We start from the raw sequence: 18,143 nt of genomic DNA on the forward strand, positions 1-18,143 counted from the left end.
AGACTCTGTAGAGCATCTTGTGCCACACACACCTGTCTCTGGTGTTTGAAGGGCTGACATATCATTTACACAGGAGAGTTTGGTTGGTCTGAATCCAGGGGTGTTCTTTTTTTCCATTCTTCATGTTTTGTTTTCCCCATTAAAATTGCTTTTGTTGTTGGTGTGTTGGTGGTGCACACTTTTTTTTTTTAGATATTTTCTTTATTTACATTTCTAATGATATCTCCTTTCCTGGTTTTCCCTGGGGAGAGGACCCTTGGCTAAGGCCCTTCCCCCTTCCCCTGTTCACCAACCCACCCTCTCCCACTCTCTGGCCCTGGCATTCCCCTACACTGGGTCATAGAGCCTTCACAGGACCAAGGGCCTCTCCCTTGATGACCAACTAGGCCATCCTCTGCTACATATGCAGCTAGAGCCATGAGTCCCACCATGTGTGCTCTTTGGTTGGTGGTTGAGTCCCTGGGAGCTCTGAGGGTACTAGTTAGTTCATATTGTTGTTCGTCCTAAGGGGCTGCAAACCCTTCAGCTCCTTGTTCCTTTCTCTAGCTCCTTCATTGGGGACCCCATGCTCAGTCGAATGGATGGCTGTGAGCCTCTACTTCTGTATTAGTCAGGCACTGTCAGAGCCTCTCAAGAGACAACAATATCAGGCTCTTGTCAGCCAGCACTTGCTGGCGGTGGTGCACACTTTTATTCCTAATACTCAGGAGGCAGAGGCAGGCAGATTTCTGAGTTCTAGACCAGCCTGGTCTATAGAGAGAGTTCCAGGACAGCCAGAGCTACACAGAGAAAACCTGTCTACAAAAACAACAAAAAAGTTGTATTTGTTTTATTTGTGGGATTTTTGTTTGTGTGTTTTGTTTCATTTTTTAAATTTTTTAGATTTATTTGTTTTTATGTGTTTTACCTGTCATGTATATATGTGTGTGTGTACACCATATGTGTGCCTGGTGCATGTAGAAGTCAAAACAGGGCATCAGTGTGGGCATTGGTGGTACATGCCTGTAATCCCAACACTCTGGGGCAGAGGCAAGTGGATCTCTGAGTTCTAGGACAGCCAGGGCTACACAGAGAAACCCTGTCTCTGAGGAGAAAGGGGTCAAGTGGAGTGCTGCAGATGGCTGCCTACTGCCGCTGTGCGGGTGCTGGGGACTGAACCCTGGTCCTCTGCAAGTGCACTCAATCTCTGAGCCTCTTCACCCTGCTTTTGGTTTTGAGGGGTTGGTTTTTGTTGCTTTAATTTTGGTGGCTTGTGTTTGTTTGGTTGGTTGGTTGGTTGGTTGGTTTTTGGCTTTTCAAGACAAGGCTTCTCTGTGTAGCCATGGGTGTCCTGGAACTCACTAACTCACTCTGTAGAGGAGATTGGCCTGGAACTCACAGAGATCTGCCTGCCTCTGCCTCCACCAGGCCAGGACTGGTATTATTTTTGTTTGTTTTGTTTTGTTTTGTTTTTGAGGCAGGGTTTCATGTATCCTAAGCTGGTTTCTAACTTGCTATATAGCTTTGAACGTCTGGTCCTCCTGCCTCAACCTCCTGAGTATGTGTCACCATGCCCAGCCTTCTGCTAGTTAACTCTCTGGGCCCATGTTACTTTTTGCTGGCACTAGGAATTGCATGCAATTTAACTACCAAGCCACACCCTCAGCCCTTGGCTAAGGCCCTTTCTGATGCTAAACATGCTCCAGTTGGGGGACTCCCAGTTCTTCCGGAAGAGTGAAGGGTTGAGGCCCTGTTCGGATGCTTTGGATGAGCTTGAAGTCAAGAACTTTACAGTGCCCAGCAGCTGTACCTTGTGCTAGCCTAGAACAACATCTACAACAGGACTTTTGTCTCTAACTTTTTTAAAATTTAAGACAGCATCTTATATTGCAGCTCAGGCTGGCCTAGAACTCACTATGTATACCAGACTGACCTGAGAGCAGTCTTCTTGCCTCAGTTTTCCAAGTGCTGGCACACAGGTGTCAGACATCAAGCCCAGTTTCTTTTACCTTTCAATCCCATTTCCTAAAACTTGACAGAAGGCCTCCTGAGGCTGTCTTTTGACCTCAGTAAGCCATGCCTGGCCTTTCTGAATTGTCCTGCTTGCCCTGGGCTATGACTAGTTGGTCACAGGTCCAACTATGCCCTTCTCTGAGTTGTTAATGAATGTGTCTCTCTTGTCCCCAAATTCTCCTAGTTCCAGCCTTTTTATTGTAGGGAACTAGATCATATTTAACATTAGATTCAGTATGCTCCGTAGAGAGCTTGCTCTGTGTGTCTGGGCCACTGTGTGCTTCCCCAAGTCTGTGTGAACCTGCCCTAGGGATGTGGATTGTTACTGGTTTAGGTCAGGTCTGAGAGTGAAAGAAGATGCTTTTCTTAAAGGAGCATCAAGTTCCCATGGCAGCAAATCAAGGATTAAGTATTGGGAAGGTAGCCAGAAGTCACCCAGTAAGAAGGGACTGGGTAGTGTGGGTGTGTTTTGCTAGCTCTGTGTGTGAGCTCAGGTTGAATGGTGTTAGGGAGGTAATGTCTGTGCTAAGACACTGTTGTATAACTGTCCAAATGACAGATGTCCAGGTACACCGAGGTGTCCACACTGTAGACTCTGGAGCTGGCCCTGCAGTGATGAGAGACAGGCCTGTGTCTCTGGCCCTCCACCCATGGCTCTGCCTGGTGGTACCCTGCCCTTCCATGTTTCTGGACAGTAGTCTTGCCCTGTTTATCTCTCTGTTCCTAGTTTTCTGCGCCATGCTTGATGTGAAGTGAGAGTCAGAGGACAGTGGGCTCAGGCCCCAGGGGCTAGCTGCTCTCAGCCCACCAATGCTCTCATCACCACAGGTACCCCTCTATGACCAATGGGAAGACGTCATGAAGGGGATGAAGGTGGAAGTCCTCAACAGTGATGCTGTGCTCCCCAGCAGGGTGTACTGGATTGCCACTGTCATCCAGGCAGCTGGTGAGTGTTGTTCTGGCCAGGGCAGGGTCTGGAATTTGTTTGCCATGTGTCATATCTGGTAGGTGGATAGTGTTAGAGGGTGAAATGGGCTTCGTAAATCAAGTGTCACCCACCAGCTTTCTTTCCACTTCTTGGGAATCTCCTCCTTTAGATGAGAACACAGGACGAGAACTTGAAAGTTAGGTTTGTTTTGTTATGCATTTTGTATATTTAGTTGGTGGTTTTGTTTTTGAGACAGGGTTTCTTTGTAGCCCTGACTGTCCTGTCACTCAGTCTCTAGACCAGGCTGGCTTCATACTCAAAGGTCTGCCTGCCAGCGCCTCCTGCGTGCTGGGATTAAAGGGGTGTGCCACCACCCCCTCCCTCCCTTTTTTTTTTTTATTAACGTTTATTCTGGGGGTGGTGAGGGTATAGAAGCAATCACCAGCCCAGGATGCTCTTTAAGAGTGCAGCGTGGGTATTGTTTTGTTCTGTACATCAGGGACCCCACCAGCCTGGATGGGGTTCCTGGAATAGGAGGTTGGAAATCTGACTGGTTCTAGAGAAGGAAGAAAGCCTGAGAACACGCCTTCCTCACACCACCCCCTCACGGGTCCCCTTGTCCTTCCTTTCAGGGTACCGGGTGCTGCTCCGATATGAAGGCTTTGAAAATGATGCCAGTCATGACTTCTGGTGCAACCTGGGGACTGTGGATGTCCACCCCATTGGGTGGTGTGCCATCAACAGCAAGATCCTGGTCCCTCCCCGGAGTGAGTTCATGAGAAAGCTCCCATGCTGGTTTCTGTAGGGCTCTGGGCAGAACCCTTCTCCTACCCAGTCTAGAAGACCCTGGACAGTTTGATTTTATAGAGCGTGTTTGTTGGTCTTGTTTATATATATTATAAACTTACTACATATATTTCCTGTATGTGTATGTGTATGTCTGAGTGAATGTCTGTTCACCTTGTGTGTGCAAGAGCCTGAGAAGGTCAGAAGAGGTGTTAGTTCTTCTGGAACTAGAGTTAGAGATGGTGGTGAATCACCACGTGTGTGCTGGGAACAGAGCCCATGTCCTCTGGGAGAGCAGCCAGTGCTTTTAACCACGGAGTCATCTCTCTAGCTCCCAAAGACTGGTTTTATAAGATGATGTCATCACTGCCCTGAAGTTGCAGAGCTTTTTTTTTTTTTTTTTTTGAGACAGGATTTCTCTGCATAGCCCTGGCTGTCCTGGAACTCACTCTGTAGACCAGGCTGGCCTCGAACTCAGAAATCCGCCTGCCTCTGCCCCCAAGTGCTGGGATTAAAGCACCACCCACCACCGTCCGGCGAAGTTGCAGAACTTAATAGTTATGTCTGTGTAGCTGATCTCTGGGTTGGTGAAGGTGTTATCAGTCTGTGTCACTAGTTTCTGCTGGTGTCTCTGCAGCCATCCATGCCAAGTTTACTGACTGGAAGAGCTACCTCATGAAGCGGTTGGTGGGTTCCAGGACACTTCCTGCAGATTTCCATATCAAGGTCTGGCTGGGTTCCCCGTTCATTCCTCTCCCTCTCCCCCTTCCCCTCCTGCTTCCATCCCCCCAGTTTTTCCATTCTTCACATGATTCATTCCGAGCATTTGTTTTGTGTTTATGGTTCTGGGGGTGGGTCCTAGGGATTTCCATACGCTAGCACTGTGAGTAACGCCCGAGTTCCCCATCTTAACCCTCTCCTGAGACCTCTTGGGCAGGCTTCAGCCCCAGTGCTGTTGCAGTTGCCGGGCCACCTACTTCCCTGCCAAGACCCTGGCCCACCATATTAGCCATGTTGCCTTGTCGGCCTTTAGGATTTTAAAATCTCCCAGGTTCTTGCCCTTGCTTGTAGTATTTTCAGTAGTACCTGAGGTTATATTGCTGTGATAAAACACCGTGAGCACAAAGCAACCTTGAGAGGAAACAGTTAATTTTGCTTCTCCTTCCACATCGGTCCATCATCCAAGGAATCAGGGCAGGGGCTCAGGGAAGGAACCTAGAGGCCAGGACTGAAGCTGAGGCCATGGAGGATAACTATGTACTGGCTCACTCCCTCATGGTTCACTCAGTCTGATTGCTTGCTTACTCTTTTTTTTTTATTGTTGCTGTTGTTTCCCCAAGATAGGGTCTCTCTGTGTAGCCCCAACGCCTGGAATTCACTCTGTTGACCATGCAGGTCTCAGAACTGTAGCTCTCCCTCCCTCTGCCTCCTGAGTGCTGGGATGTGCCACCACTGCAAACTTTAGTCTGCTTTCTTGTAGCATCCAGGAACACCAGCTCAGGGAAGGCACTGCCCATAATGGGCTGGGCTCTCCCACATCAATCATCAATAAAGAGAAATGCACCATAGACTTGCCCACAGCCCAGTCTGCTGGGGCATTTTTCCCATTGAGTTTCCCTCTTCTAAATGACTTTAGCTTGTATCGGTTGACATAAAACAAACTGGGCAACACAGAGTAATCACTCAGAGATGGTATTATGTGCTGGTTAAGAGACAGCATTATAGGCTAGTTGTAGTGGGACATGCCTTTAACGCCAGCACTTGAGAGGCCAAGGCAAGTGGCAAGTGGATCTTACACTCAGTCTATATTATGAGTCCAGGTCAGTTTGAGGATCTAAGTTCAGTTCCCAGCACCACATCAGGCAGCTCAACAGCACTCTGGGAATACAAGGAAAATACATATACATATATGCAAAATATATGTGTGTGTGTATATATATACATATATACATATATATACTTTTTCCTTCCTAGATTCTCCAACCTTGTGGAGTCTTGCACACAAATAGTGATAAAAGGAGCCCCATGTGAACTGGGCTATTCAACCATCTATATGCACATAGCAGCTCAGCCAAAGAAAGCTACCTTGGCTGGATATGGTGGCACATGCCTTTATTTCCAGGACTTGAAATATAGAGGCAGATGGATCCCTGTGTTGAAGGCCTGGGTGGTCTACATAGCAGGTCATAAGCGAGCTGGGACTCTACAGTGAGTCCTCTTTCCTAAAACAGCCAAGCCTTAGAAAGCTACGGTACCTTACTGAAGCATGTGTGGTAGTAACCGTTTAGAAGAGACAGTCCGAGGCTGGCAGAACACTATCTCCCACCTCTGTGGACCTCACTGGCCATCTCCCTGATTGGTCTCCTCCACGAGGCGTTCAGGGTGTCCTTAGGCTGTGGGCTTCCCAGCAGGATGCAGGCAGGGTGTAGGACCTGTGCTGCTGGGACATGTTCTCAGAGGAGCAGGTTTCCAGCTGGTTTCCCAGAGACAGTGGATTTTGGATTGAACCTGAATGGATGCTGTGGAAGCCAACTCTAGAAACAAAGGTGGAGTGGAAATTGGGCCATCACAGCCAAGGCCCTGGGTGTGGGTTGCCTGAGCTGGAGAGAACTGGCCTTCCATAGAGTGCTTCAGTGCACTTCACAGAAACATTAAAGTGGAGATTGCTTTTTCTTTGAGCTTACTGGGTTTTTGTGCCTGTGGCTGTTTGTGTCTTCTCTGTTAGCTTTTCCTATGTTCCATTCAGCCAAGTCAAGCTTTGTCTCTTGTTTTCCCTGTGCACAGTTGGCAGATGTAGTGATTGGGGCAGTTGGCTTCTTGCTCAGCCGGCACTGTTACAGACAGATGATGGCAGGTGGGGTAGCCATCACGGGTAGCCAGGAGGGCTCCCTTTTCCTCACATTCACAAAAGTATGGGCGTGGTCCACGTGGACCAGTCTGCAAGCCTGTCCTGCTTTGCACTCCGGAGGGGCACTGGGTAGTACAGGACGACTAGCCCCTGGTTGGTGACTCAAGAGAACGAGGTGCCGTCAGACAGCAGAGCGTTCCAGATAGGCTTGTTGGGAGTGCACTGCCTCAGAGATGACGAGGTACTGGGCTTTGACAGGGTGACCACAGCTTAGGCGTTCCTAGTGGGACATGACAGGGTGACCACAGCTTAGGCGTTCCTAGTGGGACACACTGTGCTGTTTCTTTGCCAGGCACCTCTGAAAGCAAGGGCCGTAGGGCAGAATGAGGTGGGCTTGTAGAGAGTGCCCCAGAGGTGGTCCTTTGACTACAGTAAGTGCACAGTATGTGCACAGTATGTGGGTTGTTGTCTGTTTTGTTTTCTGAGACAGTCTCATACAGGCCAAGGCAGCCTCAAACTTGTTATGTAGGTGAGGGGTGCCCTTGAACTTTTTACATTTATTTACAGTGCATGGGTAGAAGTGTCAAGACAACCAAATGCATCCTAGGGATTGACCTCAGGCCTTTAGGCTTGGTAGCAAAGTTCTTTTACCCACTGAACCATTTAGCAAGCCTAACCTTGAACTTCTAATCCTCCTGCCTCTGGCTTTGAAGTGCTGAAATTACAGACAGGAACCACCAAACCCAATGCACTGTAATGTTTTAGAGGTTTTGTTATTTGAGACAGGATCTCTTTACATAGTACTGTCTGTCCTAGAACTTAGTATATAGCTCAGGCTGGCCTTGAACTCACAGAGGTCTGCTTGCCTGCCTCTGCCTCCTGAGCTCTGGAACAACTATAGGTGTGCACCACCATGCTCACTGTTTTGTTCCTCACCTGGGTCAGTTGTGTCTACATGCAGTCATTCATTCATTCTCTTGCAAAACAGCCTGGAAGTGCCTAGCTCTGAGTTGGGAATGGGCCTTAAAAGGAATGTGTTAGAGAAGGCCAGGTAGAGTGAGTGGCTCAAGCCTGCGTCAAGACAGGCCTAGACCTGTTACTCTCCTAGATGAGCTGCTGTCACCTGTGGATGGTGGCAGGGCATAGTCTAGCTGCAAGCTTTGGAAAGACAAGGTCTGTCTAGTTTAGGATACTGCGATGTAACCTCCAGCATGTTTAGAAACAGCTCTGCTCAGCATCAGCATTAGTAGGCTGGAGCTGCTCTTGAGTCAACTGTGTCCTGATGCTAAAAAGCCCACACTAAATACAGACATCCTGGTTGTCTTGCACTTCGTGGACTGCTGTTAAAGTGTGCTAAGCCCTAGGAGTCACGTATGCAAACTATTTCACATATATAGAGAGATTTAAAAAGACAGTCTCTCCACATACTCTAGGTTGGCTTTAAACTCCCTGTGATCACAGGTAGGCCTCTACCTCCTGTGTGCTAGGATTACAGCTCCAATACCACTGGACAAAATCTTGTATGTACCCGCTCATAGAGGGCCAGAAGGTAGAAGAAAGTGTTAGGTGCCAAGGGATCAGTGCAGAGCTTATGGAAATCCCAGGCTGGGTGCCAGAACTAAGTCTGCCTAGGTCATTTGAGTTTCCTTGGTCTGAAGTAGATTCTGGGATTTCCATCATCCTGACTATCTGAGATCTGGTGAGATGAGGTAGCCACTGAGAACTGTAGGCCTGCCCTCTGTGCTGTTCTAAGGGCTTGGGGATCTGAGATTTCACCACCCTTCGCTGTCCTGACTCTTTAAAAGAAAAAAAAAAGACTTATTTTATGTATATAAGTGATTTGGCTGAATATATGTCTGTGTCTTGTGTATGCTGTCCCTTGAAAGCCAGAAGAGGGTACTGGGTTCCCAGTAACTGAAGTTATAGAAGGTTGTGAGCTGCCATATCAACATTGGGAATTAAATCTGGGTCCTCAGGAAAGGAAATGTTTTTAACTTCTGAGTCATCTCTATAGACCCTCCTTTGCTGACTTTTTGTTTTGTTTGCTTTGTTTTTTGGGTTTTGGGGGGGGGCGGTTTCGAGACAGGGTTTCTCTGTGTAGCCTTGGCTGTCCTGGAACTCACTCTGTAGACCAGAAATCTGCCTGCCTCTGCCTCCCAAGTGCTGGGATTAAAGGCGTGTACCACCACCAACCGGCTGCTTTGGTTTTTAAAGACCAGGTTTCTGTTTGTAGCCCTGGCTGTCCTGGAACTCACTCTGTAGAGTAGGTTGGCCTCAGACTCAGATCCACCTGCCTCTGCCCCCTGAGTGCTGGGATTAAAGGCCTGTGCCTGACAGCAGGGATGTGGGGGGTGACTGAAGCAGACTGCCTCCCGTGTCCTTGCAGATGGTGGAAAGCATGAAGTACCCTTTTCGGCAGGGCATGCGCTTAGAGGTTGTAGACAAGACCCAGGTGTCACGTACCCGCATGGCTGTGGTGGACACAGTAATTGGGGGTCGCCTACGGCTCCTCTATGAGGATGGTGACAGTGATGACGACTTCTGGTGCCATATGTGGAGTCCCCTGATCCACCCAGTGGGTTGGTCACGGCGTGTTGGTCACGGCATCAAGATGTCAGGTCAGTAGAACCCTGGCTGGTGTGACTCCAGGTTCATCTCCCCTAAAGAGCGGTAGGACCTTTGCTATACCTCACAGTAGTGCAGTGAAGTGGACTGTCATTGCTTCCCTGCAAGTGCCAATATGGAGGACAAGAGAGGCCAGTGACGAAGGTCACTCAGCTCAGTCTGAGCAGCAAAACCAAGGTGAAGCACAGATGGTATTGGCCAGGACCATGCCAGGACCAAAGAGCTTAGACCCTGTGCTGAGTAGTCCACACCACTGCTCCAGGGCCCTCTGCTTTCCCATTTAGGGAAGCAGTTGGGACACAACTGAGAGCAAAGGTAATCTGCCTGCCCGGATACTTCTCGGAGAAGCGTGTGATAACCAGTGGCTGCCTTCCACTCCCTTTTCTTCCCCTCTTCTCTGTCATCTCCCCTAGATAGACGATGTGACATGTCTCATCACCCTACCTTCCGGAAAATCTACTGTGATGCTGTTCCTTACCTCTTCAAGAAGGTAAAGTACAGTGTGGGCACTTTACCTCTGGGCCATAACCCTTCATTGGCTTCTCTGTGGGACCGTCCCTTGTCTTTTCTGTAAGAGATTGTCCCACTGTCCTTAACATGCTGAGAACCCTTGGGAGAGTAGACTGAAGCCAGGTCCCACTGTAGCCCCGTCATGAAGGCTTGGCTTGTCATGGCCTCCTAAGTTCTGGGCACCACCACGCCCAGTAGGACTGTCCTTCACCCTCAATTGCATCCCTGACCTGCAGTATCTGAATACTTTACTTTCTCCTGAATCCCCGATTGCTGCATTCCTTTAAGGTCCGAGCTGTCTACACGGAAGGTGGCTGGTTCGAGGAAGGAATGAAACTAGAGGCCATTGACCCTCTGAATCTGGGCAATATCTGTGTGGCAACTATCTGCAAGGTGAGCCTAGGCTGCCCTTCCCGCCCGGGCACGGCTGCCTGAGGCAGGGGCACCTAGGCTGCCCTTCCCACTTTGGCACAGCTGGCTGAGGCGTAGACTGCACGTAGCTTTGCTTCCGCTGTAAGGTTCTTGGGGCTCCGACACTGGCTGCTCATTGTAGAGGGAGACTATTCCTTCTTTTTACTCAGAACCTTCATGTTAGGGTTTAGACTACATATCTTAAGTGTTGTCCTGTGTCAGGTATAGGCTCCCTCAAGTAGGCCTTTCTCCCACTAACCTCTCCTTTGCATGCCTCAGCCCAGCTTCTTGCTCCTACTTGCCATCATTGCTGAGCCTGAGGACACTGTCAGCTGTCCACCCAGCCTGCTCTGTGTGCAGCCACATGCTAGCTGCATACTGAGAGCTACATACTCAGAGCCCGGCAGCAGTAAGGCAGGTTCAGTCCTGGCTGTCATGGCTTGGCTATCTGGTGGAGAGGGTACACTATCCCTTCATTTCTGAGTACTGGGTGCTCTGTCAAACACCAAAAACTGGGGTGTTTTGGCAGAAGGCAAAATTCAGCGATACGTTTGGATCCATGTCTCATGTCCAGTCATAGCCACCTTGGAGGATTTCCAGTTAATGACACATGCCATCCATTTCTCTGTACCCTCCCCTATGGCTGCTTTGTTTTTGTTTGTTTGTTTGTTTTTAAAGATTTATGTATTTATTATATGTAAGAACACTGTAGCTGTCTTCAGACACACCAGAAGAGGGCGTCAGATCTCATTACAGATGGGTTGTGAGCCACCAAGTGGTTGCTGGGATTTGAACTCGAGACCTTCGAAAAAGCAGTCAGTGCTCTTCCCCACTGAGCCATCTCTCCAGCCCTGGTTTTGCTTTTTGTTGGTGGTGGTGGTGGTTTTGATTTTTGGTTTTGGTTGGTTGGGGGTTTTTTGTTTGTTTGTTTGTTTGTTTTTCAAGACAGGGTTTCTCTGCGTAGCCCTGGCTGTCCTGGAACTCACTCTGTAGACCAGGCTGGCCTTGAACTCAGAAATCCGCCTGCCTCTACCTCCCAAGTGCTGGGATTAAAGGTGTGCGCCAGCACTGCCCAGCTTCCTGGTTTTGTTTTTTATGTGCATGTGCATGGAAGTCAGGGCGGTTTTGTGGCAGCTGGTGTGTCCTTCCACTGTATGGGCTCTAGGGATCAAACATAGGTCGTGTTGGACAGGTTTTACTCTTTGAACCATCTTGCTGGCCCCTCCTAGGTGCTCTTGGATGGCTACCTGATGATCTGTGTGGATGGGGGACCCTCCACAGATGGCTCAGATTGGTTCTGCTACCATGCCTCCTCCCATGCCATCTTCCCAGCCACCTTCTGCCAAAAGAATGACATTGAGCTCACACTCCCAAAAGGTAAGACCTAGCAGGTGAGGCCACAGCTCAGATCTCTGATATGTGGCACCTTGGCATGAGAGAGAGGATGGGCCCCTCTGGCCACCACTACCTTTACACTGCCTGGGCTGACCCAGCCAATTGATGTCTGGCTGGTGAACAGGACTCCTGTGTGTCCAGGAGCTGTGCAGCAGGACTGTCCTAGGGCAGGCATCACACATGAGAGAAGGGTAGCTACAGGCGATGCTGGGACTTAGCACAGGGTCCGGCTGCGTGCCGCTGTGCCCTTAACCCCCCCAGGTCTTTCCTGTGACTCCCTTCTCACACTCCCGTCCAGGGTATGAGACACAGCCGTTTGACTGGGAGACCTACTTAGAGAAGACCAAGTCAAAAGCAGCTCCGGCAAGACTCTTTAACATGGTGAGGAGAGTCCCAGACTTTCAACTCCCTTCTCTAAGTCTTTACAGCTGGGATCAGTAAAGTGGCCTCTAGAAAACTCTGTGATGTGGATACTCGCTGGGCCACAGTGTGAGCTAGTCCATTCTCCATAGAGGGGTTGGCACTTGAGAGTTGAATGGGACTGCTGTCTGAAGGAGCCTCTTCCAATGGCCCTTCTCCCTACTCAGTTCTGCCAGCAGCTCCTTGCCTACCTGGACACCTACTAAGGTCTAGCACTGGTCAGCTGGGCAACTGCTTTCTTCTCCCAACCAGGACTGCCCCAACCACGGCTTCAAGGTGGGCATGAAGCTGGAGGCTGTGGACTTGATGGAGCCCCGGCTCATCTGCGTGGCCACCGTGAAGCGAGTGGTGCACCGGCTCCTCAGTATCCACTTCGACGGCTGGGACAGCGAGTATGATCAGTGGGTGGACTGCGAATCCCCGGACATCTATCCCGTCGGCTGGTGTGAACTTACCGGCTATCAGCTCCAGCCACCGGTGTCCGCAGGTGGGATGGGGTTGCCCAACTCAGACAGCTCTTGCATATTCTTCTCTGGGCCTTTCCCTTCCTGCCAACTGCTCCTCCACATGCCCAGCATCCTCTGGCATGAGACTGAGAAGGCTCCAGGTTGCACTGAGAGTGTGTGCCCTGCTTCTCACCCTGCTCCTGGCCGTGTCTCCCTCTCCTCCTGCCCTGCAGAGCACCTTCCTTCATCCTGCCCACTCTATCCTATACCTGGGCCCTTGTGCATCCATACCTTTCCAGCAGCCCTGGTGACAAGGGAGTGGATGGGATCGCTGCCCCTCCCCCCATTCTCAGTGTCTGTCTTCTCATATGAAGGCCAGTGCCCTCCCTCATACGGAGGTGCCTTCTGACCTTCCAGAACTCTCTTCTCATCTCTTGTACTTTCAAACATTAGAACCAAGCACGCCTCAGAAAGGCAAGGACACCACGAAGAAGAAGAAGAAGCAGTTTGGGAAGAAAAGTGAGTAAAGCACCAAGCCCCGAGCTCGGCTTGGGGCACTGCACGCAACGCCCCGCATCCCTAACCCCGAGCTCGACTTCTGGGCACTGCACACAACGCCCCACATCCCTTTCTGTTTCCTCGAACTTGTCCTCGGGGACCCTGTGCCTTAGGGGCTCCAGAACACAAATAGGAATGTAGTGTGTGCTGAGGAAAGGGCTGATGACGGTTGAGGGAAGGCAAGAAGCGGGGCACCTCTTGTCGCTGCAGCTGCTTGTCCAAAGCAACCTGTAGATGCTGGTTCTGAGGAAAAGGCAGAGACAAGAGGAACCCTCCTCCTCCAACACTCTCCTGGAACAACTGGTCGTGGGGTTACAAAAGGATAGGACAGGAGGGCAGGTGACAAAGCCATTCTCACCTGTCTAGTGTGAAAGGTAGTGCCACAGCATGGGTATCAGGCAGAGAAGAGAATGTTCTGCAGTGAGATTAGAGCCACTGCAGGGACTAGTGTCCCTGGGTAGGAGTGCCATTTGAATTGAGACTGTGCTGTTCAAAGTGGGGGCCTGAACATGCAGTGTTGTTCCATTGAAGTAATCAAACATCACCAGCAGTGATGCCTTTAATCCCAGCACTTGGGATTAGAGGCTGGTGTGTCTCTGTAAATTCGAGGCCAGCCTGGTCTACCAAGCAAGTTCCAGGACAGCCAGGGCTACACAGAGAAACCCTGTCTTGAAAAAAGAAAGAAAGGAAAAGAAAAGAAAGCAAGAAAGAAAGCGAGCTAGCATCCATAACGGTTTGACCTCAGGCACCTGGCCGATAAAGGGGTATTGAAAATTGGAGTCCAGCCGGGCGGTAGTGGTGCAGAGGCAGGTGGATTTCTGAGTTCGAGGCCAGCCTGGGAACAGAGGAGTTCTAGGGTAGCCGAGGCTATACAGAGAAACCCTATCTTAAAAAAAAAAAAAGAAAGAAAAGAAAATTGGAGTCCAGGCCCACTGTACCTGGTTCCACACTGCTTGCTAGCATTAATGCTAGGGTTTTTTTTATTTTTATTCATAGGGAAAAGAATCCCATCAGCCAAGACTCGGCCCCTCAGACAGGGCTCCAAGAAACCCTTACTGGAGGACAACCTTGAGGCTTTAGGGGTCTCGGAACCAGTTCCTGATGACAGTAAGAGCTGGTGGGCTGGGTTGAGTCAGGGGCAGGCTGCTCCAGTCTCAGATGTGGTCTCTCTGCTTCTCTACCTGGACACAAAAGAATAGAGTCAAACTTGAAGGGGGTTTTCCAGGCACCAAACCATTGGACTGGAAAAATCTCCTAAACTCCCCATCAGCTCTGAACTGAGGAATCTCTTTCTCTCCAACTATGTGACCTGGCTTTTTCTTCCTCCCCTGCCTCTAAAGTATGTAGCAGGGTATCAGGTGCCACAGCACATGTGGCATCAGCAATAATTCAGGAGTTGGTTCTCTCCCACCATAGGGTCTCCTGCAGGCTGTTAGCTTGGCTGTGAGCTCTATTACCTCACAGCTGTGCCTGCAGCCTTGTGCCTTCTCTGTCACTGCTCCTGGGAGGGTGAGGAGGAGGTTGGAAGTGGGTATTCAGGCTCCTTGCTACCTCCAAAGCCCTCTCTGAAGGAAACTAACTTCCTTTGCAGCCCCTCACCCACCCACAGGCTGCCACACCTTCACACACTCATTCCCAGCTCTCTGCCCCCTCCCTCTCCAGTTATCGCTGTGTGTGTGAAGGAGGAGCACCAGGACATCCCCTCACCTGACAGGTCACCCAGTCCACAGCTGCCTCTCCCCATTGAGAGCATCAAGCAGGAGAGGAACAACTGAGACTTCCCTGGCATCAACGTGGTCATGGAGCAGAGAGGAGGCCCGGCTCGACTGCTCTGCAGCGAATGGACAGCCTGGTGTCCAGGGCCGCCTCTGCCCTCTGGCTGGCACACTCATTGCACCCTCAGCACACTGGAAAACTAGACTGATCCCCATGTGTCTGCCCAGGCTGATGCTGAGTGAGGACAGAGCCACCTCTGCCCAAAATAAATTAAGGTCTTGTACCTCCTGGGAGCACCCTGCACCACCAGGGAATTGACCAAGGTAGTGGGCTCGAGTGATTTGGGTTTGGGCCTTGACCTCAGGGATGGCAAGAACACTGACTTCCTTTCTTAGAGGGAACAGGGGGAAGGTGTGCAGGAACCTGGGCCCCTAAGGGAGACTTAGCCAGGCTACTTGCTGTCAGGTACACAATCAGACAGTAGTTTGTCCCGTGCAGTCCGGGGGGAGGGGGGCGGTTCCTGCCTGCCTGGGGCTGAGCCACCGCTCAACTCATCGTCTTTAGTGTTTGGCTTCTATTTTCCCACTTAGACACATTTTTTTTGTTTTATTTTTGAGTCTATGTAGTACTTGCTGTTCTGGATCTTGATATGTAGCCCATGCAGAATTTAAACTGATAAGGATCCCCCTGCCTCTGCCTTGCTGGGATTAAAACTATGTGTCCAGTCCCTGACTAGGCATGTTGGAACTGGTGGCCTAGCCCTCCAGGATCATCCCGAACAGCAGTGGGGCTCCTGCAGTGGCCTGTGGTGCAGTGCTGCATAGCTGTGCTGCATGGCTGTCTCTGGGCTACCCTAGTCAAGTCTCCATCGTGTGTTGACAGGCTTTGCTCAGTGCCAGGCTTGCTTCATCCTTAAGAAGGTGTAAATGATCAGTCACCACAGACTTGGTGGAACTGGGAGAAGCTGGTCTTGACCTGTCTGCTAAAGGTAGCCCACCCTGTGCAGGATGTAGGCCATAAAGAAGCCTGCTTTCCTCAAAGGGGGGAAGATGAAAGTCCAGAGTAAAAGGCGGGTTCAGTTCCCAGTGCCCCTCCCAGTGCCTGTACTGTGAGCTCCAGGGGAGCCTGTGCCTCCCAGTGCCCTCCCCCCAGCTGCCTGTACTGTGAGCTCCAGGGGAGCCTGTGCCTCTGGTTTCTGTGGATACAAATGTGCACATCCTTAAACATAATTAAAAATAAAGTCTTTGAAGAACACAATGAGGTATCAGATGAGTGGACGTATTGGGAGGAAGGTGGCCCAAGTGTGCCTTAGATATCTTGAGCATGAGGTCCCCTGACAAAGAGGGTGGGACTGGATGTTTGCCTGCCTGGCCTCCCCAACTCCCCGTCCTCTCACAGATGAGCAAAGGCACTAACTGGCCTTAAGCTACTTGATTCCAGAGTTTTGTTCTGTTAGAACAACAGAAACAGGCTCCCGTGTAGCCTTAGCCTAAGCCAACCTCAACTTCTGATCTCCACTTCCTGAATGCTGGGATTACAGATGCTACCACATCTCTATGAGACAAGTCCCTTGCTAAAGTCAAACTTGCAGTGTACATTCTGACGTGCCACTTCATCGTCAAGTGTGAAGACAGATACTATACAAAAGGAAAACCAGACCGCCTCTGTCTCCATAACCGTATCAGTATTGTAATTGGTGGTTCTTGGAGCTCACCTGTCCCTAGTTCCAACCCTGGCACAAAGTTGGAGTAGTAGAGTTGGTAAAATTAAGAAATGCACATAACTGCCGGGTGGTCGTGGCGCACGCCTTTAATCCCAGCACTTAGGAGGCAGAGGCAAGTGGATTTCTGAGTTCGAGGCCAGCCTGGTCTACAGAGTGAGTTCCAGGACAGCCAAGGGATACACAGACAAACCCTGTCTCAAAAATAAAATTAAAATAAAAAAAAAAGAAATGCACATAACTGATGTTGCTGATGTTAACGCTCAGATTTGTCTCATTAGGTAGCTCAGGCTGGCCTTGAGCTCAATCTTGCCTCAGTTAAAAAAGTTGAAGGACAAGGCCTCCTGTGGGTTCTGACAATCGAGCCTAGATCTCTAGAAGCCAGTACTCAGCTTGCCCTTGGATGGGAACTAAGAGTTTGGAGTCTGGCACTTGAGTTGCTGGCTAGCATCATTCTAAGATACCTTCCACATCCCCCACTTCCTCCACTGAAGGCTTGCGGTGACCATTAGACCAAATCCCAACACTTCAGGAGCCCACTCTTTGCTTCTCAGCCTTCTGCAGACCCAGTCTCAAACAATCTAGGCTACTACGTGTCGAGATGATAATTCTTTTTTTAGAGACTTATTTAGCTCTTAAGCTCTTGCTCTCTTTCTTGTCTCTTCCTCCCTCCTCCTGCCCTCTCCGCCCCCATCCCTTTCCCCTCTCTCTGCTGCCTCTGCTTCTTTACTCTTCTCCCTCTCTTTTGCTTTCTACAATAAAGCTCTAAAACCATGAAGAAACATTTATGAGTACTCTTGTTGTCTTCAGACACACCAGAAGAGGGCATGAGATCCCTTTACAGATGGTTGGGAGCCACCATGTAGTTGCTGGGAATTGAACTCCGGGCCTCTGAAAGAGAAGTCAGTGCTCTTAACCACTGAGCCATCTCTCCAGCCCGCTACTTCATTTCGGATCTTGGCTTCATTCACAGATGTGAAAAAGGAAGACTGAGGATATAAATTGTTTGCCCTAGTGCACAGGATAAGTGACAACAATGATGCTGAGCTTGGGTTGATCTGCAGTCACCACCTTTGCTGGGACACTCCTTAATATACCTCTCATGGACCACATACCACATTTGATGGGCTTCTCTGAAGAGTGCAGGAACACAGCAAGTGTGGCCTGCCTGGCCTTCCTCCAGGCACTGGTGCTAGGAAACATCCCTGGAGTGTCAGCCCCAGGGGGTGTGTGGATAATGACCTCAGCTCAGAGTATGAGGAGCTCTGAAGAGCCCAGCTCCAGTCAGACACACTTGGAAGTGATATGGTGGGTGTGGGGTGGCAGGGCAGTTGAATGGGCAGAGGAACCCAGCACAAAGCGGTGGACCTGAGCTTGATCCCTGGAACCCTCATAGGAGGTGGAGAAATGACTCCCTGGGGCTGTCCTCAGACCTTCTCACGTATACCATGACACATGCACCTGCACACATACAAATAAATGTAAGAAATATATGTAAATGTGAAGAGCAAGGGGGCTGGAGAGATGGCTCAGTGGCTAGCTGCTCTTCCAGAGGATCTGGGTTCATGAAACCAGCAACCACACAGTAGTTCATAGCTGTCTGTAATCCCAGTTCCAGGGGATTTGAAACCCTCACACAGACATAGATGGAGGCAGAACACCAAAGTAAATAAAATTTTAAAAGGTGGGGGGAATATGGTGCCTTCAAGAGGAAAGAGGGGATCTCTTAGACATGAAGATAGTCTCATGTAGCCCAGGGTGGCTTTTTTTTTTTTTTTTTTTTTTTTT

At 50.0% G+C, this 18,143-nt stretch overlaps 1 protein-coding gene across 1 annotated transcript in view; it reads left to right on the forward strand.

The window, feature by feature from the left end:
• Window positions 1-15,892, forward strand: part of L3mbtl2 (L3MBTL histone methyl-lysine binding protein 2) — a 23,230-nt gene extending 7,338 nt beyond the window's left edge. Inside the window, exons 6-17 of the mRNA XM_031350135.1 lie at window positions 2,821-2,938; window positions 3,553-3,687; window positions 4,344-4,432; window positions 8,941-9,172; window positions 9,593-9,669; window positions 9,978-10,082; window positions 11,330-11,477; window positions 11,794-11,876; window positions 12,168-12,402; window positions 12,815-12,880; window positions 13,916-14,026; window positions 14,582-15,892. Coding sequence (XP_031205995.1) covers window positions 2,821-2,938; window positions 3,553-3,687; window positions 4,344-4,432; window positions 8,941-9,172; window positions 9,593-9,669; window positions 9,978-10,082; window positions 11,330-11,477; window positions 11,794-11,876; window positions 12,168-12,402; window positions 12,815-12,880; window positions 13,916-14,026; window positions 14,582-14,694 — 1,512 coding nt within the window. The 3' untranslated portion in view covers window positions 14,695-15,892. The remainder of the gene's footprint in view (window positions 1-2,820; window positions 2,939-3,552; window positions 3,688-4,343; window positions 4,433-8,940; window positions 9,173-9,592; window positions 9,670-9,977; window positions 10,083-11,329; window positions 11,478-11,793; window positions 11,877-12,167; window positions 12,403-12,814; window positions 12,881-13,915; window positions 14,027-14,581) is intronic.
• The last annotated feature ends 2,251 nt before the right edge of the window (window positions 15,893-18,143 follow it).

Source organism: Mastomys coucha, unplaced genomic scaffold (assembly GCF_008632895.1).
Source record: "Mastomys coucha isolate ucsf_1 unplaced genomic scaffold, UCSF_Mcou_1 pScaffold11, whole genome shotgun sequence".
Lineage (NCBI taxonomy): Eukaryota > Metazoa > Chordata > Mammalia > Rodentia > Muridae > Mastomys > Mastomys coucha.